The sequence below is a fragment of the Marmota flaviventris genome, chromosome 13, assembly GCF_047511675.1.
Source record: "Marmota flaviventris isolate mMarFla1 chromosome 13, mMarFla1.hap1, whole genome shotgun sequence".
Classification (NCBI taxonomy): Eukaryota; Metazoa; Chordata; class Mammalia; order Rodentia; family Sciuridae; genus Marmota; species Marmota flaviventris.
Window position 1 is genome coordinate 50,416,375 of NC_092510.1, and position 25,177 is coordinate 50,441,551.

The 25,177-nt window shown below is 33.9% G+C and overlaps 2 protein-coding genes across 5 annotated transcripts in view; one reads left to right on the forward strand and one right to left on the reverse strand.

Annotated features, from left to right (window-relative positions):
• The window catches only part of Snapc3 (small nuclear RNA activating complex polypeptide 3), a 30,917-nt gene extending 28,623 nt beyond the window's left edge, over positions 1–2,294 (forward strand). For both annotated transcript variants that reach the window (XM_027950578.2, XM_027950577.2), the window contains 2 exons: positions 983–1,090; positions 2,116–2,294. In XM_027950578.2, coding sequence (XP_027806379.2) covers positions 983–1,090; positions 2,116–2,263 — 256 coding nt within the window. In that variant the 3' untranslated portion in view covers positions 2,264–2,294. The remainder of the gene's footprint in view (positions 1–982; positions 1,091–2,115) is intronic.
• A 2,750-nt stretch (positions 2,295–5,044) lies between these two features.
• Psip1 (PC4 and SRSF1 interacting protein 1) overlaps positions 5,045–25,177 on the reverse strand; it is a 46,232-nt gene continuing 26,099 nt past the window's right edge. Inside the window, exons 7-16 of one of the 3 annotated variants that reach the window (XM_027950574.2) lie at positions 21,899–21,995; positions 20,665–20,740; positions 14,512–14,740; positions 13,221–13,339; positions 10,416–10,471; positions 9,783–9,853; positions 9,494–9,595; positions 9,165–9,378; positions 7,711–7,822; positions 5,045–6,579 (exon numbers count right to left, since the gene is read on the reverse strand). In XM_027950574.2, coding sequence (XP_027806375.1) covers positions 6,519–6,579; positions 7,711–7,822; positions 9,165–9,378; positions 9,494–9,595; positions 9,783–9,853; positions 10,416–10,471; positions 13,221–13,339; positions 14,512–14,740; positions 20,665–20,740; positions 21,899–21,995 — 1,137 coding nt within the window. In that variant the 3' untranslated portion in view covers positions 5,045–6,518. Of the gene's footprint in view, positions 6,580–7,710; positions 7,823–9,164; positions 9,379–9,493; positions 9,596–9,782; positions 9,854–10,415; positions 10,472–11,269; positions 11,873–13,220; positions 13,340–14,511; positions 14,741–20,664; positions 20,741–21,898; positions 21,996–25,177 lie in introns of those variants that run through there. The other 2 variants (XM_027950576.3, XM_027950575.3) reach the window with 2 other exon arrangements.

A 25,177-nucleotide genomic window follows, 5' to 3' on the forward strand; every position in this document is an offset into this window, starting at 1 on the left:
GGAAAGGCAGTTAATAATTCAGGTCATTTTCATCTTATAGGTTGATTTAACCATTTAATGCCATTCCACAGTCTTTATGGTTTAATCATTTTTTTGAAGATGAAGTTTTCATATATTGGTATCCTTTCTTAACCAAAAACAAACAAATAATCAAGTGAAAAATCAAATTTGATAGCCTTGCAGTTCTTTTCAGTTTTCAGAGGAAGAGAATTGGTCCATTATGGTTTAAGGCATTTACCCAAAGCCACGCAGCTGATTAGTAGAAACTGACTTCAGATTAGTAACACAAAGATGTTGTGTCCGCCAAAAACTAAATAATATTTAAAAAATTCTCTCGTTAAAAAGAAAAAGAAACTAAAGAGAGAATTTTTTTAATATTTATTTTTTAGTCTTTGGCGGACACAACATCTTTGTATGTGGTGCTGAGGATTGAACCTGGGCCGCACGCATGCCAGGCGAGCGCGCTACCGCTTGAGCCACATACATCCCCAGCCCCCAGATTAGTTTCTTAAAACCTAAGTTTCATAGCTCTGACACCTAAAACTAAAATCCCACTGATTTATGTACCAGGAATGAGATTTGGATTTTTAGTGCAGACAACAATAAACACAGACAACGTGATAACAACCAGTTAATCTAGGTAAAGTATCACTGAGCAGCCTTGCTTAAAGTACCCACCTTTTAATGGAACAAAGTTGTTAAGCAGATCAAGAATTAGGATAGAATATATTTAAGAGATACTATGTCTGATAGCTCCAGTGCCTATTAGTATGGGAACTTGGAAGTCTCATAGGAATGAACACCTTGCTCTCAGACCCCTCCTCCCTTCTCCCTTTGCATTGCAATGACAGTTTACTTCTTTGCCAGCACTGTAATAGCAGTAGTGACATAGATGTGAGAGTGGTCCCCCTATGATCAAACTGGGAGTATCTTGAAGTGAAAATTTGCACTTTAATATCTTCATTTATTTTCCAATGAACAGGCTTGTACATTATGATGACTGTCTGGATAGAACACTTTATCCCCTTCTTACCAAGAAACACTGGCTATGGACCAGAAAATGTTTTGTTTGTAAAATGTACACAGCTAGGTGAGTAATGTGTATTTTTTTTCTTTTCCTTTTAGAAGTAATACTTTGCACTTTTTGTTATTTGTAGTACTAGTAAAACCAGGTAGTGAGTTTGTTTTGTGAGATCCAAATATGGGTTTCTTAAAAAATTTTGCTGTATGTGATTCTGCATGTTTAGATTACAATGTGTTTCTTACTGTAGATCAAAGTAAAACAAAGTTCGGAAACTACTCAAAATAGGAAGAATTTAGTACCTTAAAAGTTTATTTTGGATTCCCAACCACAATATACTTAACAAAACTTTTTATTAAATAATGTGATGCTGAGGATTGACCCAGTGCCTCACACATACTAGGCGAGTGCTCTACCACTGAGCCACAACCCCAGCCCCAATAATACGCATTTAAAGGATCAATAGAAAAACAAATCAGTTTACCAGATCAAGATATTAAAAGCAAACATTCCATGAAATGGAGACTTCAATTAGACTGGAAAGTAGTATTTTCATCCTGTGAACAGTTAACATTCTCAATCCCAAAAACAATCTCACTTGAATATCACTATGCACACATTCCCTTGTGTCTAATTTAGAATTTAAAACATTCGTGTTTTCAGAACAACAGTACTAATATACCAGTTTAAAAAAGGAATTGTTTTCAGAAGCACACATATTAAAATTAGAACAGCACAGATGGGACACAATAACATAACTGTGATCTAAACAATTTGATATATAACTGGAAAGAGTTTGAGGTTTGCCAGCATGTAGAATTATATTGAGTCTGTGTGTTTAAGATTGCCTTTTAGAAGAAATAGAACATGTCTGGAGGACAGGTTGTATCATGGCAAATGTATACTTTTGAGTATACATTTTGAGATTATTATAGTTTTCTACTTACCTTTAAAAGGAAGTTTTACAAAGCAGCAGCATTAGTGTTAGGGGCATGGACTGATAATAGTGGGAATGTTCTGTTTACAGGTTATAGCATGTTGAGGCATGAAAAACTTGATTTATAATGACATACATCTTTTTCTAAAAACTACAGATGGGTGACGAACAGTGACAGTTTTGCACCAGAGGACCCATGTTTCTTTTGTGATGTTTGCTTCCGAATGCTCCACTACGATTCAGAAGGCAACAAACTGGGGGAATTCCTTGCTTATCCTTATGTTGATCCTGGAACCTTTAATTAAAAACAGGTCCAAATATTTAGAAAATGCTAAATTATTTCACTTAGTATTTATTCCAGAGTATATTTATTTATTGCTTTTTACTCATTTTATCTTGTTGAAGAAGTACTTCATATATTCTGAATATATTAATCTTTTGTCACATAAACAAATTCTGATTCTTTTCTCCCAATCCATGCTTGCCTATTCATTCTGTATCCTGAGTATTTTTTGCTAATGCTAGAATCAATGATACATCAAGCGGTGGAAATGTTTTGAAAATTCTTTGAAGAATGTGATTGCTACACCTTCTACCATGAGGCTTCCAAGGTAAAGATCCTTTAAATATCTGTAATAAAAATTAGGAAGAAGTTAAAAACAAGAATAGCTATTGTGTCATTCAGTGGTCTCTTTTGTGATATTAAGTATCTTGATATGAATAAGCACACAAGACATTCATGTATCTCCCTAGATACATGAGTAATGAATGTAAAAAGCTCAAGTATGTACACATCTTCACAGTATTTAAAATAAAGCCTCACTTCTTGAAATTTTGTATATTCACAAATGTTATCGGTTTAAAATGTCAATTTAAAAGAAAATAGCAGATTGGGTATTACCATGGAGATAGGGAAAAATCAAGATCCAATGGATTGAGCAATAATACTCAATAATATGTAACAGTTTTCTCAAAAAGAGGGAAAGAATACTTTTCTAACCCAGCTCTTCCATTCTCCTAATCTTATAATTTACGGAAAAGTTTTTTGTTTTTGAGGTGGTGTTTTGCTATGTGGTTCAAGCTACTAGCTTGAACTATGGATCCTCCATCCTCAATCTCCCAAGTAGTTGGGATTACAGGAGTCTACCACACACCTAGCTTGAAAGAAACTAAAGTTTCCTGATTAGAATATTTTCTGGAAACTTTTTTTATTGTAAAATTCAATTTCTTAAGACTTTAAGAAATGCTATAAAATAGATTTTCACTATAATTTTTACTCTCTCTCTCCTAGGTTATATTTAAATTCAGCTGAATTGTACATTTCTTTGGATGGCTGAGAAAAGACATTTAGAAATCAAAAACTGATGAAGCCTGTAAGCCTATTTCAAAGACTGACAGTGAAGTATGATTCATGGACTATATGCCACATATACAATATTAAGTTGAATGATATGGTGATGACAAGTACCTGTTTCTGGTATGTCTAGAGGTGTTTTCATTCACTCATTCAATCAGTAGAGGATCAGCATAGGCATAGAGAACTAAAGAGGCCCCTCCATGGCTGCCTTACATTGTGCCTAAATTTTTACTTTCCTGTATCCAGTGGTGCCAGTAACATTGAACAGATAGAAAATTCTGCTGGAAAATCATAGATTTAAGACAAATGAGTGATTTACCCACTTCCTAGAAGTCCACAGGTAAAAGTTATTTTTAATACTGCATTTCTTACACGTCTTGCATTAATATGCTTTAATTTTCATTTCATACTCTCAAAACAGCAAGTCCCAGCAAGTTAATTATCATAATGCATACTTATTTTAGCACTTATTGAGAATGTTATTCTATTCTGATAGTTCAACTTATCCAAAGAATCTACTGTTGTTTCCTGGTGAAACTGAGAAGAACCAGGCCATACCACAATTTGCCAGTGTTACTCATGTGAGTATCCCACCAAGTTAAAAACAACAAAACACCCAAATCAAAGACAGCCTTTCTTTAAGCTTATTTCAATCTATTAAACACACCATACTTTACACCATGAATTATGATATACATCAATGAAGAAATAAGAAAATGTCATGAACTTAATTTTGATATAATAGAAGATGCATGCAAAAGATCACTACACAGAAAAGCAGTTAACTATTTCTTTTAATATTTTTCTCAGGCTTCAGATTCCTTTAGGGATAATTAGACACTGCAGTTTTACTGGGGGAAAGATCAGTCATTAGTGTTGGACAATTACACAAGACAAATATAAACATAAAATTTTGCCTATTAATGGCTTCTTCATTTCTTAAGGGTTATCTATTTCTAATAATCTCTGGTCAACTGAACAATTGAGGGGGAAAAAAAAAAAGCCTTTGCTCTCATCCAGAATTAGATAGCAGACCTCCTGCTGACATTACATCTTTAACCAGGTAAGTGGGTATGGGTAGGAACATCTTTAGTTTAAAAAATTATATCTCACTAGATACAGCTACAATAGCTGAGCCTTAAGATACTCTGATCAAATTATCCATACAAATTCCCAGTCAGGTTCTCTGATTCAAGCAGCTGAGAAACCTTCAGCAATCAATTACTCTTCCAAAATGTTATCCAGTGATCAAATAGCACAAAAGGTATTGTTCAGATTCTACACATACTTTTTTGGGGGGTGGGGGTTAGCAATTATCTCTTAGCTAAGGAATTTAAACCAAATATTGCCAATGCCTTAAAGGTCTTGATGACCTTTTTTGGTGAGTCCTGAGAGTGGCAGTTATCCATGAATCACCTATGACAAAGAATATTTCAAAGAAGGTTAACTGGTTAGAGCAAGGTGAGCCTTATATGAAGAAAGAAATTATCAGAATGCTGCTATTATCTCCAGAAGTTGAATATTCTGTGGCTTCTTGGTAAAACTATAGATCATTTTGGGTCATAGGAAAAAAGGGGAGGGAGAACAAAAAAAAAAAATATTTCCTTTATTTTTAAATCATCTTGTACTTATATTTAGTTAACCCTGTGTCCCCAAACAGGATGAATAACCAGATAATAGTTATTTCCTTAAACTCTTAAAACAGCAAAGAAGTAATTTACTAATGGAGTTTGATAGAAAAATTCTTTAATCAAAACAAGTTTACACATTTGACACTTATGGCTCAACTAGAATAAATCTAAGTTAAAACTGTTAGGACAAAACAGATGACTGGTGTATATATAATGTAATAGCAGAGTTCCCTCAAAACAGTGGGTCTTAGCTCCATTGTAAGACTTCTAAAAAGCAAAAATTCAATTATCCAAATAATTCAAGTTGTATAGATGAAAATAATTATCAAGAGATCAAAACTTACAACACATGTTACAAACACTGGTATTAAGTCATTTTCCCATATTCATAAGAGTTTCAAAATGTATCTACTACCTACCTATTGAAAACCACCAACTGACCTAATATTTAAAATATCTTAGAAATGCTATCCTTTAGTTAACAGACTATTAAATTTTGTGTTAACGTTGGTTCTTCCAGATTTAGTCCATATACATCAAAATACAGACTTGTCAAATACTACCTTGGAGCAACTAATATTTCTATTTTTTGTAACCCTGTTACATATATGATATAGAAATGAAAATACAAATTCCCTTCTAATATAGCCACATTTTCAAATAGGTTTCTTTATATAGCATTTATTTATATTTACCACATAAGCATCATGGATTGACTTTTTTCCCAATTAAAAAAATACTACTTTGTGACTTCCTTAATGAATGTGACTTAAGACATTTCTCAAAAATAAACATTTTTAGTTTTATTTATTAGTGCCTGTAAAGGATCTTAAATGGTTGAACTCTAAAATCAGATTCATTCATATACATATATAATGCCCAGTCTGTTCTCTGCAGGAAAGTCATGTGCCTTCACTAAATTCCCAGCCACAAAACTAAATTATCTTAACATAAGTTGAACCTCATAGAAGTCAGTTTGATGTCAATTGGATAAAAAGGAATACAGATGATACTGTTACAAAAAAGCAGAATGGAGCACAATGTGGACTGATATTAAAATTAACTTTTGATAAAAAAGGAGGGAGTGAGTACTTGTATAGAAGTAACATTTTATCAACCATAAAAATGCTCAACTTCTACAAAACCCACAGTGAAAAGACACTCTGTCCAAGATTTGTAAAAACTATGCACAAAACCCACAGTATTTGGGAAAAGAGGATTTATACAAGTAGCAGTTTAAAAAATGTAACTGTTTTACTACCAATTACACATTAACATACACACACTAATTGAAAATATGCTACAACCATATCTGGAAAAGCAGTTTTAACATTTCTAAGTGGATTACCCCCCAACATTTACTGTATAATGTAGCTGTTAATACTGCACAAGTACAATAGCAATAATGTTTAGTTACTTTTAAACAAAGATAAAGGGATTATCTCCCTCAAAACAAGTTGTAGACATCAAAACCTATGCTTATAAAAATTTAAAACTTTCAGCAATCTAAATATTTCAAAGGAAAACCATTACAAACTTGTCAAATGTTCTTTATATTCCAGGTATGTCAACCTAGTTATCTAGTGTAGAATCCTTCAGAGATATCTCAGTCTCTCTCTCTTCACCGGATGGCCTAAAGAAAAAGGGGGAAAGATAGGTGTGACAACTGAAATTAGGGTTTTCTCCTAAGGAAAAAAGGCATTAAATCTGCATTACATTTTTAAAATTACCAAAACATGAAAACAAAAAACCTTGTTATTTAAGACACATCAAAATTTTCAAAATTTTACCCTTAATCTTCTACCTAAAGTAATTTGAAGATCACAATAACCCAGGAAAGCATAATAGAAAAGAAGCCTTTCCTCTAGTACCAGGAATTGAACTCAGGAGCACTTGACCCCTGAGCCACATTCTGAGCCCTACTTTGTATTTTATTTAGAAATAGGGTGTCACTGAGTTGCTCAGCGCCTTGCTTTTTTGCTGAGGCTGGCTTTGAACTTGCCATCCTCCTCCCTCAGCCTCCCAAGCCATTGGAATTACAGGTGTCCACCATGGCGCATGGCAGAATGAAAATTTTTTATCTGTGATGCCAAAATACATAGACAAGATTTTTTAATTACACAATTTGAAGGGATGCTTGATTCCACATCCTTTGAACAAACAAAAATTTTGGACAACTACAGTTGTATAGGATTACTGTATAAAATAATCAATGATTCTACATCTAAATTGTTAATGCATTTATCCTTCCACAATTGAAGGAATTTTGAAAGCAAGACATTAACATCGTGTTGGGGCTGAGAATACACAGCTCAACGGTAAAGCACAATAAAAAGCCATGTAGAAAGATAGACCGGGGAAAACCGTTTTTTATAGAATTCCCACCTAGCTCCATTTTCTTGAATACAGTAGCAAATTATTTGTATACAGGATTTTGGGGAGACACCTCTCTTGCCAATTTACAATTTCCTTATTGAATTCAAGGATTAAGTGATCAAATGCTACCCTGCTGGTGCTATATAGAGTGCTTACCCTAGGTTCTACCCTGAGTACTAAATCACCTTGGTTAAAGTATTGTGGTCAAAAACTTATGATTACAAAAAAAAAGGAAAGAAAACATGATCCAGGCGCTACTCTGCACACCTAAGTCACTCTGAGTCAGGAGTATCACTGGAGCCCAGGAGTTCAAAGCCAGCTTGGGCTATACAGCAAAACCCCACCTCAAAACACACACACACACAGACCCATTAAAACATGTCCTCACTTTTTCTTACTGCTGGTCTCATGGTTGTCTTTACTTTCTTCATTGCTATCTCCATTATGCTGTGGCTGATTACTGTCTTGAGCATCAGATCCTCCATTCAGAGTCTTTGAACCTTTAAAAGGATTCCAATGGAAATACTTTGTTAAAGATTCAAAATAAAAAATAAAACATGGCTCCTAAGTTTCTAATACTTAATTTTAGGATTGGGTTTTGATGCCATTTCAGGAATATACAGGACAGCTTCACTGTCAAGTAACATCACTCAAGTCTTTGTGCAGCTAATGCACAGAAATAAACAGTTACTGCATGTACTTATGGGTAAAGGAATAATTAGAAAAATAATATAGTTGTTAATTTTTTATTTACACATAAGCAAACAAAAAACCCATTAATATAATTAAAAAATAATATGCTCAGCATGACTAAGCACAGTAGCATGAGCCAGAATACTCCCATCAGCTGTAAATATAGCAACTTTCAGGCTCCACCTGTGATGCTGTTTGGTTTTTGTTTTGTTTGGGATACTGGGAATTGATCTCAGGGCCTATTTTAACCAATGAGTCACATCCCAGCCCCTTTTTAAATTTTGAGGCAGGGTCTCACTAAGTTGTTTAGGACCTTGATAAGTTACTGAGGCTGGCCTTGAACTTGTGATTCTCCTGCCTTAGTAGCCCATGGTATACAACCATGCCCCAGTTAGTGTGATGCTGTTTTGATCAAAACATTGAGGGGCTAGGGATGTGGCTCAGCAGTAGTGCGCTCACCTAGCATGTGTGCGGCCCTGGGTTCAATCCTCAGCACCACATAATAAATAAAGGTACTGTGTCCAACTACAACTAAAAGATTATGTGTGTGCCTGTGGATGTATATGTATGTGTGTGTGTGTGTGTGTGTGTGTGTATACACACACACACACACACCATTATTGAACCCTGGGGATTGGTTTTGTTTTCTGTGGATGAGAAATGAAAGCTGGACTAGGAAGCGAATCCTCTAGGGAGGAGACAATGTTCTAGATAGAGTTTTTACATTCCTCCGGTCATTTGCCCCATTAACTATGGTTTTTGTGTTAGAACCCTGACTTTATAAACTGACACGATTTCTTGTTCTGAGGGCATGCTGCTGTGCTGCTTAAGTGGTTTGACAGGCCCATCACACATTTTTATTTAAGACTACCTCAAGGCCAATGAAAATACAATGAAGCCTCATTGTTGATAACAATGTTTTAGTAGTCACTTCCAGTTTATTGGCAGATGGTGAAGGTATATTTTTTGCCTATGTAGTAAAGCCATATTTAAACCCTACCATCCAATTCCATGCTGAGGATTAGACCCACAGTCTCAAGCACAAGCAAGTGCTCTACCACTGAGCTACATTCCCAGGCTTGGTAAACCATTTTTAAAAGGAAATCCTGGCAAACAGTTTTTTAAAAACTGGCTTCAGATTATACATACCTGTTTGTTCTTTTTCTTGCTTTTTGTTTGGGCCTTTCTTCCCTTGATCTTTGGTTTTATTCGCTTCCTCATGTTGTCTTTGTTCAGCAAGAGATTTATTCAACACTTGTGTGATGACAGAATCTCCTTCACCAACCAAAAACATGTTCTTAAACTTGTTATACAACATGGTAGACTTTTCCATGATAACTTGACTAACTTTGAATCGCCGTATCTGAGAAAACAATATATATTTATAATTGTTTCCCTAGTTGTTTGTTTTCTTATACTTATTTTTTTAATGAAGTAATATGAAAATGTTTAAAGCCTATGTGAGTTGATATACTTACTTTTTTCAGGGTTGTAATCATCTCTGTGTGTTTCTGAGCTTGTTGCATTGTGACCTGAAGTGAAGCAAGTTCATCCAAGGCCTCAATGCATCTGTTCACATCCTTCATGACAAAATAGTAATTGTTAATTATTTCACAGCATATATAATTTATTTCTGAAGATTTTTTTAAAGTCAAGGCAGTACAAATTAACCAGTGATTGTCCCTTTTATCTTAAATTAATTCAATGAGAAACAAAAATGAAGCTATAAAAGCAGCACTGTATTTTTAAAGGAAGTTAAACACTTACAAGATTATCAATTTTGAGTGAATTTTTTATTTCAGCATGTATCCTTTGAAGTCGAGAATCCATTGATGTTTCTATAAATTAAAATATGTGAAAAACAGTAAATAGTTTTTCCAAAACCAGTATTTTTGTATAATCTGCTTTATAATGGAAAGAAACTGTGGCTTCTTAAAAATATATATTTTACTAAGAAACTCTTTATAGATGAACAATTGCATAAGAAGTTACCTGCAATTTTTAATATATAGTTTAGGAAAGCAACAAACAGCATGAAAGCACAAAATATGCCATTGTCTACATCCAAGGAACTCTACACACCAATCCATAAAACACCTGCCTTACCTTATACACTTAACCCTAATTAAGCAATCTGACAAAAATGAGAAAGTGTTTAGCTTTTGTCCAAGTTAGAAAAATCTGACATCAGATGACAAATATTAAAATACAAAGATTACTATTTAGCAAGTTCACCTAGTTACGCTTAAAGTACAATGTACTTTATATAGAATTCATCAGGAATCTGAATGTTTTTGTAGGACATAAGAAAATGAGGCTGATTCTGAAGCCAATCATGAAAAATTGTCTACAAACTTTCTATGTATGCTTTTATACGTCGTAGAAAGTGAAATAACTAACCTCGCTTCTTCTCCACTTTCTTAACTTCTGGCTTCTTTCCTTCATCTTTATTCTGCCTATCAAATGTTAACACAAATATTTCAAAACATTGGAACTTTGTGACTATGATTACCAAATGCCCACAATCCCTTATGTAAATAATAAAAAATTTTCCTTATAATAATAAATCAATAGCTTAGACCACAAAGAATTGATTACAGTGTTTAGAACCGGAGCTCCACAGCATTAGTACAAATATAAGCAAAACTCAATATGCTAAATTAAATCTAACAATCTTTTTTTAGTGACTTCACAAAATGATTTTGGAACTGTCACAATGAAATTTTCTTTCCAACATGAAATATATTAAAAGCCCACATTCAGATCAACAATCTACAATGGGAAGAATACTATAAACATTTAATGGATTTTACATCACAATTATTTTTAAAAGCAGCACATTTAAAACAGACCAATTTAGGGCTGGAGTTGTAGCTCAATGGTAGAGCGACTGCCTACATGAGGCTTTCTGGGTCTGATCCCCAGCACTACAAAAACAAAACAGACCAATTTAATTGTTCACCACATCTCCGAAGTGCAGGTAATTTAAGGGATTTTGAAGTAAGCTTCAAGATTAAAATACTGTTTTTAAGACACCTATGAAATTTTTTAAAAATTGGGGAAGGGGAAGCCATTATCAAATTAAATGACATCCACTAACATTTATATACCATTTCAAATGAAAAGGTACCGTTTTACTATGAATCACAAAAATAACCATTTAAAATTGAAATCATAATTTCTAGTACCTTGGCTTGGCAATCAGGCCATACTATAAACCAATTAAAATAGACAAGAACAAAAAATATCTAAAAATCAGGTTTTTTTTTTTAAAAAAACTTTATTTTAAAATTTTGGTTACAGTTTCATTTTTTTCTTAACAAGTCTACTGATTAATCTCTCAGGATTTTTAAAAAAACAATCATTAAGATTCTAAAGAATTAAACAACAAGGAATGTCAAGGGAAGGGCACAATTGCCCCATTCTCAGGGATGTATAGCTATTCCAGTTAATACCTAGCTTCAAAACAAAATGAATTTTTATATTTTCTAAATGAAATAATGTACAACCACCATCTTCATCTAGAATTGTTATAACTTTCAAACACAAAGCTTCATTTTAAGCTTGGTAAAAAACTTAACAGGAATGATGGCAGACCTTAGGATGTAGTGTGTACCTTACAGGAAATTTTAACAATCATAACACAGTAATAATGCCATTAATAATGAAGTCCTCAATTTAGAATCTGGAACATTCTTCCATCAAGGGGGGGGAGGGGGAAATTCAGTCCAATGAGTCTGTCTCAAGATCTTCATCTCTTGTTTGCTCCACTTGTATTCTCTTTTCAGTAACTGGATTAATGCTTTGAGCCCAAAATGAGATATATTTTTTATTACTGTAGATTACATGTTGTTTGGCTGGGAATACAATACAATAAACTTTATTTTGCATAATGCATTTCACACAAGTTGCATCTGAAATGCTTTACAGAGCAAAACTGTCCAAGTACAAAGTTTTGTAATAACAGGAGAAGGAAAGAAAACACAAATATTAGAATTTGAGAAAATTACATTGGAGGACATTCAAAAGAAACTGAAATACATAAAAAGATAACTTTGAGATACTGAAGAAGGGATGGGCTATTTTACTAGGCAACAACTAATTCTGTATCCTAATTTTGGGAGCACAATGAAGTTAAAAGCAACCAACAGTCCAACAAATTTTCAGTGAAAAGGATAGGTAACAAAAAAATATTTACAGAAGTGGTCAAAGTCAACAACGGGGAGTAACATTTCTGAACTTCAGATCACTTTTTAAAATACTCCCACAAGAGGCTAAAGCTGCTCATATAGCCTCCGAACAACTAAGAAGTCAGAGGCAAATGCTATATTTATAGTCTTGTGGCTTATGATTATTTTATAATATAAAAAAAATTATTCAAGAATGTTTAGAGTTTCACTGCTCATTATCTTTGTCTTTAGTGACATAGAGCATGTTTATAAAATTATCTCCTCACTATAAATAACAACAACAAAAAAAAAAGTTAAAGAGTGTAAGACATTTCACAGGAAAGAAAAGTATTTCAGAGAAAGAATTCAGAAGTGACAGTCTAAAAGATAACCAGGAAAACAAAGACATGAAGTCTAACAATCATCATTGCTATCATTTTTCATTCTATTAATAAAATTATTTTATACAATAAAGGGGAAAGAAATCCCCCATGGTAAGTATATACCATCTCCAAGTATCAAAACTTAAGGGAAAACAGAGTTGAACTTGATTTATAGTGCACACATTCAATGTAAACCCTGTCAGCCACTGGATTTACTTTACTGGCTTCATGGGTTTCCACCTGTGCTTTTGTTATTTTTGCTGTTCTTTAGGGGTAGGCCTGCTGGTGGTATAACAAGAATATATCCTGCATTCTTTCTCCACCAATATATTATCACCACTCTTTCTATATTTATATATCACACAAATAAGAGAGGATGAGTACAATTTTCTGCAAAACCAACAGTTAAAACTTATCTGCACTTTCAGTTTAAACTGAAAAAGAATTCACAGGGTGACTGCCTCCAAGAATCTCATCCTTCATTCAGAAAATAATGAAGCCTGAAATATCATCTTCATATATGGAAGATTTTTCTAACATGGGAAAAATTTCACTTCAAAAGGCTTCATAAAGTCTGGAAAATGAAGTCTATTGTTTAAAAAACCCATGCTAGCTTTAAGAAAACCCAAAATTTAGAATAAAAAAATACTTACTGCTCAGTTTCCATTTGTTCCTCTTGCTTGCGTTTTCGATCTGCTGCTTCTTTCTCATGCTGGCCTTTCAGCATATTCCTCCTGTGAGCAGTCTGAAAGTTTCGTCCACCCTTTCTCTTCTGTTTGAGAATCAGGATGGATTTAATTAACTATCAAAGTCAGTGACTAGTAGCTGTAATGACAATCTCCAGAGAAAAATAACTAGTTTTGAGAGACGTGTTTAAATTAGTAATTTTAAAAAACACAACTGAATTTTACACATCTCTGCTCTACAATCTTCACTTTCCTTTATGATTGTGGATTTAATAGTCTTCCTCCTGTCACAGTAATTTTATGTGAATACTGATAAGCATACTGCTGAGCCTATTTTGTTTAAAAATTTTAGCTTTGAAATATTAAAATGTGAGAAAAAAACAGGTGCAGTGGTGCATGCATGCCTATAATCCTAGCAGCTTGGGAGGCTGAGGCAGGAGGATCAAAAATTCAAAGCCAGCCTCAGCAACTGGGAGGCACCAAGCAACTCAGTGAGACCCTGTCTCTAAAATAAAAATGACAAAAATAGGGCTGGAGATGTAACTCAGTGGGCAAGTGCCCTTGAGTTCAATCCCCAATACAAAAAAAAAGAGAGAGAGAAAATGTCTATGTGACCTGGATCTGTACATCTCTTAAGGCTATTCTGTTTTTCTACACAAAAGGACACATAGCTTTTTTTTTTTTTAATATTTATTTTTTAGTTGTAGTTGAACACAATAGCTTTATTGTTATGTGGTGCTGAGGATCAAATCCAGGGCCTTGCATGTGCTAGGCAAGCACTCTACCACTTAGCCACAACCCCAGCCCAGACATATAGCTTTAATAAGTTTCCCAAACAAGATTTAATGGCATCCAAATAACGTTACATATAAATGACTAAACATACAATAAATAGGCACAAAAATTTTCGTTGGGGTAAATAAAAATATATATAGAAATACACCTTATATTTACATTTGTCTTCATGTCACAGCCAACTTGGCTTATTTCCTACATTCGCTTATTTTCCTAGGTGGGGTTATTGGAAGTACATATTCAATTTTCTGACTATAATTGTGAGAAGGGAAGATATATACAGAATAGAAAATTAAGTTTCAAATGTACTTGTTATGTAGTTAGTAGAAGTCTATTAAGAAATATAAGAATCCAGGTTAGCTTTCACAAAAATACTGAATACTTACTAGGGTACAGCTTAAAAACTATCTAAAAAGAACTTAAAAACAGAACAAGTATTTTATATGATATATAAACTTTCTACCTTTTCACCTTCTTGATCATCTCCTTCTTCTTCAGAATCAGAGGTTGATGTAACCCCCGTTTTAGCTAAATTTTTCCTTTTTGATTCAACTTCTTTTTTCCCCTCTTTTTTGTCAGGCTCTTTTCTTGGTTTATCTTCTTCCTTCTGGCCCTCTTCATCCTTTTTAAGCTGCTTTTTGGGTTGTTTTTCCTCTTGCCCCTTTTTCTTACTTTTGTCTTCTTCAGTAATCCTATTTTACAAAATGCAATAATGAGCTTTTATTTATCATTACTTGTCATTCATCTATACTCTTGTACTCACCAAACAAGTATTTTAGATGATAAAAATAATCCACATGCATACCTGTAATCCCAGCTACTTGGGAGGCTGAAGCTAGAGGACACGAACTCAAGTCCAGCCTGCACCACTAAACAAGATCCTCTCTAAAGAAATGTAGCAGTATTGCTACTTAAAAGTCAATCTAGAAGCTGGAAAAGTATCTCAGAGGTACAGTCTAGTATATACAATGCTCTGGATTCAGTCCCCAGCATACAACATACCACACCCATACAAAGTAAATATACAGAAAAGTAAAAGAAATTCTGTACCAGAACATCCTTTTGATATAAATTAGAAGATAAAAAATTAAAGTGTCATTAGGTTAATAGAAAGTAGAAAGTGATTTCCCCCCATTTTCCAAGTTTCCTTTCATGTCATTCATTTGTTCAAAAACATAATTTGAGTACTAGCCATGTGCCATGGTACTTATTGTTTTTAACTCTGAGGAAACAGCAGTATATAAGATGAGCAAGATCCCTGGATCTTGGTGTGTGTTTGGGGGCTATATTTTAGGGTTGTTAGTTTGATGATTGGTGGTGGTTTGTTTTGGGTTTTTTGTTTTTTTCCTGAAGATGCTGGGAATTAACCAAGGGCCTTGTGCATACTAAGCCCACATTCTATCATGAAGCCATACCCTTGGCCCAACTTATGGGCCAACTATGTATTTGTAAGAATAAATTATTATTTTTTTTTAAAAAGAGAGTGAGAGGGAATTTTTTTTTTTAATATTTATTTTTCAGTTTTCGGCGGACACAACATCTTTGTTTGTATGTGGTGCTGAGGATCGAACCCAGGCTGCACGCATGCCAGGCAAGCGCAACACCACTTGAGCCACATCCCCAGCCCCTATTTTTTAAAAGTAGACACACTCAGAAAAACTGAATTGAAGAAGTGAAATCAAATGTCATTTTTGAATTCAAAAGAAGCACTCTTTTAAATATATGGCAAATCAAGCATGATAACAAACAGTACTAAGCCGATTACGATCTAAGTACTCCCACACATTGCTAAAATAATTCAAACTACCTAACTTATTCAAATATCCTAATTATTGCTAGATAATAATTATGTGAATATAAATAGTAGAAACAGGCTATAAAAGGACAATCAGATGATGCAAATGCTAACAATTACTTTTATGGCATACGTGTTCAACTAGAGAACTCCTTTATAAAGAAATACATCGACTTAAAGCTGTCTAAAAACTATGACCTTGGGCTAAGGATATAGCTCAGTTGGTAGAGTGCTTGCCTTGCATGCATAAGGCCCTGGGTTCAATCCCCAGTACCACAAAAAACAAAACAAAAACACTACGATCTTTTTACTGTCCACGGAATTTTACTGAAATTTTCACAGATTAAGATGGATCCCATGTCATTTGGTCCAATGCTACCCAGATAAATGAGAAATGTGATGCAAAATGTCACATAATAAACCCACTGATCCCCCCTTACCAAATAAGTGCTTCCTTGAATACTTAGGAGACTTAAGTTGGAAAAGAAAAAAATGTCATCTTTTACATCTTCAAAAATTTGTCAGAAATCATCATTGGGTGTGCTTATTTTCAAATGTCAGATGGGTTTCACCTCTTTTTCTTAAAAATGGTAATATTGTCAAGTCAAATGTAAAAACAATTTCTGTAGCTCTTAATATCAACTGACTGCTTTCTTCAAACTGTTTTGGAAGGAAGTAGCTATTAAAAAATACAAACTTCCTCTCACCCAACAAATCTACTCCCTTTAACACATCTTAAACCAACAAACTTACATAAAAACAACAGATAATGTTTGTGTGTGCGCACAAGATGCACTGGGGATTAAACCCAGGGCCTTGGGCATGGGTTTAATATATGTTAACTTCTAATAACTTAAAGACTAATACATAACCCCAAATCTCAGTGGCTTGTTAACAAATTAGTTTTACTTTATGTGAACACTGTGAGTTGCTTTTAGCTCTTCAAGTGCTATACCACTGAGCTTTATCTCCAACCTAGATAACAATGTTTTTTAAAAGCAAGCATCCAAATATGGAATAGATCTTAAAAATGATAATACCTATACATGGACTGTTTTATGTATTTTTTTTAAAGTGGCTTTAGAAAAATATTTTCATTTGTTGTTGATGAACCTTTATTTATTTACATGCGGTGCTGAGAATTGAACCGAGTGCCTCACACATGCTAAGCAAGCACTCTACAACTGAGCCAGAACCCCAGACCCAGGCATATATTTTTTAAATGTGGGGCTGGAGATGTAGCTGAGTTTTAAAGTATATACTTAGAATATAGGAGACCCCTGGGTTGAACATCTAAGCACCACAAGGGGGGGAAAAAATAAAAGCTGGGCATGGTGGTGTACTCTTGTACTCCCAGCTACTTGGGAGGCTGAGGCAGGAGAATCACTTAAGCCCAGAATATCCAACCCAGCCTGAACAACATAATGAGACCAGACTTCAAAAAACCAAAACCAAAAAGACTATTTTAAGGTCAAAGAAAGGGGATTACTTCAAAGTTTTTTGAGCAGTATCAAAGCAAAGAAGTCTCATGAATCTAACTATCACTACTTGCCACCTTTCATGAACTACAGACTTGTAACAATCTCTCTTTTTTTTTTTTTTTTTACAGTGCTGGGGCTTACCCAGGGGCTCGGGCTTGCTAGGCAAGCACTACATCACTGAGCTACATCCCTAACCTGGCAGTTTATCTTTTTAACAGTTCAAGGGACATTGAGAAAATTATAATTTTCAAGTCTTTTTTTTTAAAATATTTTTTTTAGTTGTAGGTGGACACAATACCTTTTTATTTTTATTTATGTAGTGCTGAGGATTGAACCCAGGGCCTCACACATGCGAGACAAGTGTTCTACCACTGAGCCACAGCCCCCCAGCCCCTCAAGTCTTCTAATATATGTTAACTTCAAGACTAACACACAACCCCACGTGTCTCAGTGGCTTGTTAACAAATTTTTCTTACTTTATGTGAACATTATGAGTTGCTTTTAGCTCTTCAAGGCTCTGTCTATACTTTTATTGCCATTTCAGTACCCATCAGGAAGAAATAGTCACTAATACATCCACGCTGTTCTCATGATGAAGAACATAAGTTTCAAGAGTTTATGTAATTTAATGCTGCACTCCACTCACAATACACAACCAAAGGTAGCTACATCCAACGCCCAGCATACATTCAGCAGGAATAATAAATAAATGTTGTGAGCTCCTGCTATTTTAGGATTATCTATTGCCTGAGCAAAAAGCTCACTAATATAGAAATTGTATCAAACAGGGATCTCAGGTATGCTAGCAAGTGCTCTATCACTGAGCTAACTCCCAACCCCTTTACAAATTTTTAATTAACAAACATTATTATTTATGGGACACAATATTATTAATCTGAAGAATATATACAATGTGTAATAATAAAATCATAGTAATTAGCATTTCCATCTCCTCAAATGTTATCATTCTGTGTTGGGAACTTTCAAACCCTTCTCTAGTTATTTTGAAATATAAAATTATTATAAACTACAGCTATCCTACAGTGGTATATAGAACATCAGAACTAATTCCTCTTTTATCCAACCATATTTTCATGCTGGTTATCCAACCTCTCCCATACCAAGAATTCCGTAAATATCAACTTCTCATTTTCTTTTCTTGGCAGTTCATCTTATGTCTTATTCAACCTTAGCCCCTCCATTCCTTTCTGCTGCCCCAGCTGTCAATGACCCCTATTCTACTTTTTACCTAATACATCCATGGGTAAAACTGTAGAACTATGACAACTTGAAAGAAGGAAATGTGGTTTGGGGTAAAGGGGTTTCAAGGTAGAATATCAGTAGCTTGAACTGATTATTACCAAGATAAAGTTGATATGGTATTTAAGAAACTGAGTTTAAAAAAAAAAAAAGAAAGCCTCTGTTTCAAGTAAGGATATAGGATTTTCAAATTCCGACATCCTAGGGTCAAAGATCTCATAAAGGGTATAGCTGCTAGCCTTAAGAATTGAAACTGGAATGCCTTAATTCTTCAGATGGACACATGATTCCTGAGGGGTGGTTTCTTAGGAAAACCTATACACTTAAATGCCTATAATTAATTAAAAAAAGATAAGAACATATGGGAAAGTATTATGAGTGAGACCATTGAAGCTGACTAGATTAAACACACAGTATGTACTACCAAAAATGACATTAGATTGTATCAAGAGAAAATGTGATCTAAAAAGGCATGCTAAAGCCTCTGAATCCATATAGTCTGTCAGTCACTGAGAAAGCAGCTCAGCTGACAGGAAGGGCAAAATTAGATAATTTCCATAAGAATCAGCAAAAAGCCATGGAGACAAAGGGACTAGGAAGTATACTTCAAGGGAAAACTGGGGCCTAATCAGGAGAGATTCCTTATATTTAAAAATAGGGGAATCTCGCAATATTTTCCTTCCAAATTGATTTCCCAAGGAATAATGACTGCAAACTTGTTTACCTCCGGGTAAACGATTTCTTAATATCGCTGCAATAATTAAACCATGTTGTGTTTCTGTGCCACTATCTTTTAATTGACAAGTTCTATTTATGATGTAAAATGTGATGTGTTAGTGGATGTACACATTTAAATGGTTATTTAACTCCTATTACCCCATAGATTTTTTTGTTTTAGTGGTAAGAATGCTTGGAATCTATTCTCCTTATAATAAGTATACAATAACAATGTATTATTGTTATATGTTACTATTTTTGAAAGTAATTTTCTTTAAAAAAAAAAAAAAGAGAGACAGATCGAAACTGGATCTTGGCTATAATGCCCAGGAAAGCCGCAAACTCCCAAGCTCAAGTAATCCTCCTTCCTCAGACAGAGGAACTACAGGTGTGTAATACTTTAACAGCTAGCTTAGATGTAAAATAGGAGTTGGGATTGTACAGCACTTGCCTAAACACATGTGAGGCACTGGGTTTGATCCTTAGAACCACATAAAAATAAAATAATAAAATAAAATCTTTAAATATATTTTGGTTGAAAAGTACAACTCTAGTAATGTTCTATAATTAAGTTCCTATAAAAATAATTCGTTGATCCAAAACATTATAAGCCCATTCTTAACATACCTCATTTCAGCTTTCCCTTAAAACTCTTTTGTCCCCCCAATACTGGGGATTTATCCCAGGATTCATGCATAACTAGGTAAGTATTCTATACCACTGAGCTATACCCCCACTCTTTTATTTTGAGACAGGGTGTCTCAACTAGGTTGCCCAGGTTGGCCTCAAACTTGTGATGCTCCTGCCTCAGCCTCCCAAGTAGCTTACAGGTGTGTGCCACCTCCAACAAAATCTTTAAACACATCAGCTATAAAAAGGTTTTCCTCCTTACCATAAGTAGTTAAGAAAGGCAGCAAAGGGGGAAAATGTTTACTTTTTTTGATAACTAAGTGATTATTCCAAAATACTTAAAAATCTTAAATATACACTACAATTTTAGCACCATTTTAAAATAAAGCACCTACTCTGAAGGAGCTAAAAATACTTGTGGACACCACTTCAAATATATTCTCTCAAATTCCTTCAACAAGACTATCCTGCCCAATTTTCTTTTAGATTTTACTCTTTTACCAAAGTAACATTATATCTTCATACACTTAAAAAAAAAAGTCTTAATAATAACCACATATTTTCAGTTTTTACCAATTTTTACATTTTACAATCCTCCCCATGATTTTTGGAAATATCAAAATAGGAATAGTAACATCCCTTAAAACAAGAGAAAACTTGTAAAAATGCAAGTTGTTTGTAATCAAAGGTTTCATTTATTGAATAATCAATTATACATTAAAAATCAACTCACATGTCACTCTCTGAAGGACAGGGCTGTTTTACCATTTTGGGTCTGCCTCTTGGTTTTGGAATCTTGACTTCTGTAGCTAATATTCATGTGGAAAAAAAAATAATTAGTTTCCCTTTAAAATGCAAATCTCATTATATAAAGATTACAAAATTATATACATCAAGAGTTTATTATTTAGTGGTCTATTACAGATAACAATAATTTATTAAGTTTTAAAAATCATGAATCAAATGAGAAACAAGCCAAAAAATTTAAAGATCAGCTATTATCAATTTGTCCTTGGTATGCTTGAGAGGGCTTAAAACAACATTTTTCATTTACCAGTAATGTCACAAAATTTAACTTTAGAGTATCACATACGTTCCTATCATATCAGAGTATTATATGTACATTTATTTATACACACACATCTTTGGAAAGCTTATATCAAAATTCACTGAGTCTTCTAACACCCTTAATTTGACCCATTACAACACTATTAAATTCCAAAACATGTAAATAAATTTAATTCTCCCCTCTGGCTATTATGCATCGTAATCCTTTTTCAATAAGTCCTATTATGAAGTAGAAAAACATTCTCTATTTTTGTTAATTTTCTTGTGCATACTCTGTATTAGGAAGGTCCTTTTCAAGAGATTTCCAACTTGCCAAATTAAGAAAATATTAATGCTAATGAGAGCTGCATATTATAAATATCCTCATAAACAAAGAATGTAGTAATTTAATATATTAACAGCTGTTAATCAAAGGCTGTGTTTGTTCTTTGAATATGGCTCCATTTACAAAGTTTATGCCTCATAAATGATAAAATAAGCCCATTATTCCTGGTGGTTTTAACCCCACTCTAGTGTCATTTGCCAGTATCTGTGGAAAATTTAATGGGATTAAAAACAAAAAGAAAAAAAAATTCATGATTATTTCAGACTTAAGCACTGCATAATGACATTTCTGTCAAAGACAAACTGCATGTACAATGGTGGTCCCATAAGATTAAATGGCCTACTAATGTCAAAGCCTTCTTAGTTTTTCTACATACCCTCTATGATGTTTGAACAACAATGAAATTGCTTAATGATGCATTTCTCAGACCATATCTGTTAACAGTCATTAAGAAAATGCATGGCTGTAACCAAATGCCTATTTACTTCATTCCAAAACACTTGAGGCAACAACACTTTAATGGATTGGAATATTAATCAAAGCCAAGCAAATATTTAAACATTAACAATCCTACCTGCAGGTCGTCCTCTTTTAGGACTCACTTTTAGATTAACAGATGCTGATGCTGTTGTCACTACTCCTGCCTCCTCGGTTTCTACTTGTTTTTCTGCCTGAATTAAAAAATTCAATTAACTTATTTAATAAGCAGTATACAAAGTTTAATTTAATGGTAAAAATATGCTAGTCAATATGAGTCAACAAATATAAGCAAAATTTCTAGATGATCTTTTCTGAACAATCAACTCATTAGAATAAAATCCTCAAACTTTGCTTATGATTTTAGGGAACAATTCTTCATTTAAAAATATAAAAAGCTCAGCTTTTGAAAATGCTGACTAAAAAAATCATTTGTAAAAATAAAGCTAATACTTTTGATACAATGGGAACCAAAGTATAATTCGATGATGCTATAACTAACGTACTTCTTTCTCAAAGTCTCTAACTCTCTAACTTTTGTTAATACTCAAAAAAATTTTTATTGGTACATTATAATTATACATAATAGTGGGCACATAATATATTTTTGAACCAAGACTGATATCTGATGTTTTCCCCTTAGGGTTATTCCTATTTTCTACAAACAGGAATCTTAGCAAATTATAATTCACTCTGATAAATTTTGGCATTAACTCTCCTGAGAATGGTTCCAAATAAGAATCAGTAATTACTGAGTAAACATTATAGTAGAATAAAGGTTAAAAATGACAGATCAGATGCACAAGGCCCTGGGTTAAAATCCCTAGTGCCACAAAAGAAAAAAAAAATTAAAAACACATCAGGGCTGGGTTGTAGCTTAGTGGTAGAGCACTTGTCTACTTCACATGTGAGGCACTGGGGTCAATCCTCAGCACCACATAAAAATAAATAAATATATGTACTGTATCCACATACAACTAAAAAAATTTTTTTTAAATATTTTTAGTTGTAGATGGACATATACCTTTTTATCTATCTATCTATCTATTTGTATGTGGTGCTGAGGATCCAACCCCGTGCCTCACATGTATGATGAGGCAAGCTACCACTGAGCTTCAGCCCCAGCCCAAAAATATATCTTTAAAAAATGACAAATCAGAAAGGAAATGCAAACATGTAGCAGTTGGTACTGATAATAATAGCAAGGGAAGGAAAGAAACTGAAGGAGATCAAACAGAAGAATGAAAGAACCATTTAAGAGCTGCTTTCCCATGGTTTAGAATTCAGCATTAACTACATTAATAAAAATAAAAGCATTCAAAATATGTATAATCTTATCTCTTTAATAAAAAGGCAGTTTACCCTTTTAATCAATAGGCTATATGATTTGCAAACATGATGCTCAGTGTGATAAACATGTAGAAAATTTGTATATTAGTTACTGATAATCAATAATAATCAATACATGGGTACCACCTTTCCTTTCTGAAAGTATTAGTATGAATGAATACTGGAAATAAATAATGTATATTTTAGCAAATCCATTTCTGAGAGTGTATTCATTTCTTCTTTGCTTTTACAATTGAAGCATAATAGTGCATAATCAAGGTAAAAGTTGAACCCAAGACTACATGAGAGCTCTTTCCCAGATTAACTGAGAGAGCGCAGTTAAAATTCAGTTCAAATCCATCAGCTATTCAGAGCCAAAAAAAAAAAAAAATCCCCAAAAACAAACAAACAAACAAAAAACCCCACTTGGAAATAAATCAAGACAGCAAGTAAGAATTATAGGTGTAATGGATTATTTGCAGCAAAAACAATGAGTTCATCAATAATTAATAAAAATATATTAACACTTTTAAAGACCAATTCTATTGCAGACATGGATTTATGACTATTAGAGAAAACTCATAAGTCAAAATCATTCCTCATGAAAACAAAAAATATTTGATCTAGAAAAATGACTAATTATTAAATACACATATTTAAATTTTTAAATGCAAATATTTTGACTAGATTCATGTCCACGTATGGTACTTGATCTCACTGAGACCTCTAACCCTTTCACTCATTTTCTCTGTATAAATTACCCTACTTTCTAGCTATACTACCTTCCCTTGAGCCATCCCACACACAAAATCCTCAAGGGAGTACTATTCATGAGTTTCCTCAGTCTCTCTGCATCCTTGATTTGTAGCACCTGTCCCACAAAATCCCATATAATCCAATTCTATTATATTATTGTATAATATATATATATAATACAATTCTACATTCTATGTTAGAATTCCCAAGCTCATACTGAGCCTGCTGGGGGCAAGAGGGGGAACAATACAAACATGCATTCACTTTAAGCAATCTCAGTTGGGATCTCAAAGCCATTCATTAATCCTTTAACCCCACCTTTTCTCTCAGAATAGCTAGCATAAATTTGTCATCCATTCTTCCTTTTACTATACCTAAATGTCTTGCTTTGAGAATTGGGTCTGGTTGATTGAGCCATTAAGAAGTAATTCCCTTGATTTCCACATCTCCCTAGAATTTTTATAGCCTCCTCCTCCATCCTTCCCTGTATTGAAGAGGCCTACCTCTTCCTTCTTTGGTCAGTTCCTTCAAATGTGCCCTCCCTCTCAAATATCAGTATATACTTACATTCCATATCTTCAATCTTTTCTAGTTGTGCAAAGAAAAAATGTTAAGGCATCTACAGCAAGTACTTTTTCATTTTCAATACTTTACCTTATCTATGCAAATCCTTGCTGAGTTGCTGTAATACTTCTTCCTTTGCTTCACAGATTTCAAAACTACTTTGTAACTTTACCACTAAACATTTTCTCAGTCTGGGGGTGTGGTCAAGTACTTGCCTAGTGCTCAGGGTCTTGGGTTCTACTCCCAGTACCGCAAAAATAAACAAAAACATTTTTTTCTATAATTCACTATCTGATTCCTGTCCTTTTCATTCATCCTCATGGAACTAAAGTACCTTGAGGGAACCTAACTAGACCTTACTGGATCCTCTATCACTCTTGTCATTCTTGAAATCCTCCTCTCCCTTGTTTAGCTTCATATCCTCTTACATTTCTCCTGACAATTCATTCTCAAAAGAGTTTTGTAGAGCTACCTTCCCTCTCTTCCATTATATTTCCCTGGAATTCCAATTTCTGCAATATGTCCCAATAAACATTTTCCCTTGACCTCACATATCTCATATCTTCGTATCAGCAACTGCATCTTTTCTTTTCCCACTCTGGTGCCAGAACAAAATGTATCTTCATCATGATTTCCATAGGTGCTTCAATTTCTTCTCCCCACACACCTGATGCCAAACCAGCATTCTCTGTCTCCTTAGTATCTAGTCACCCACTCGAACACCTGG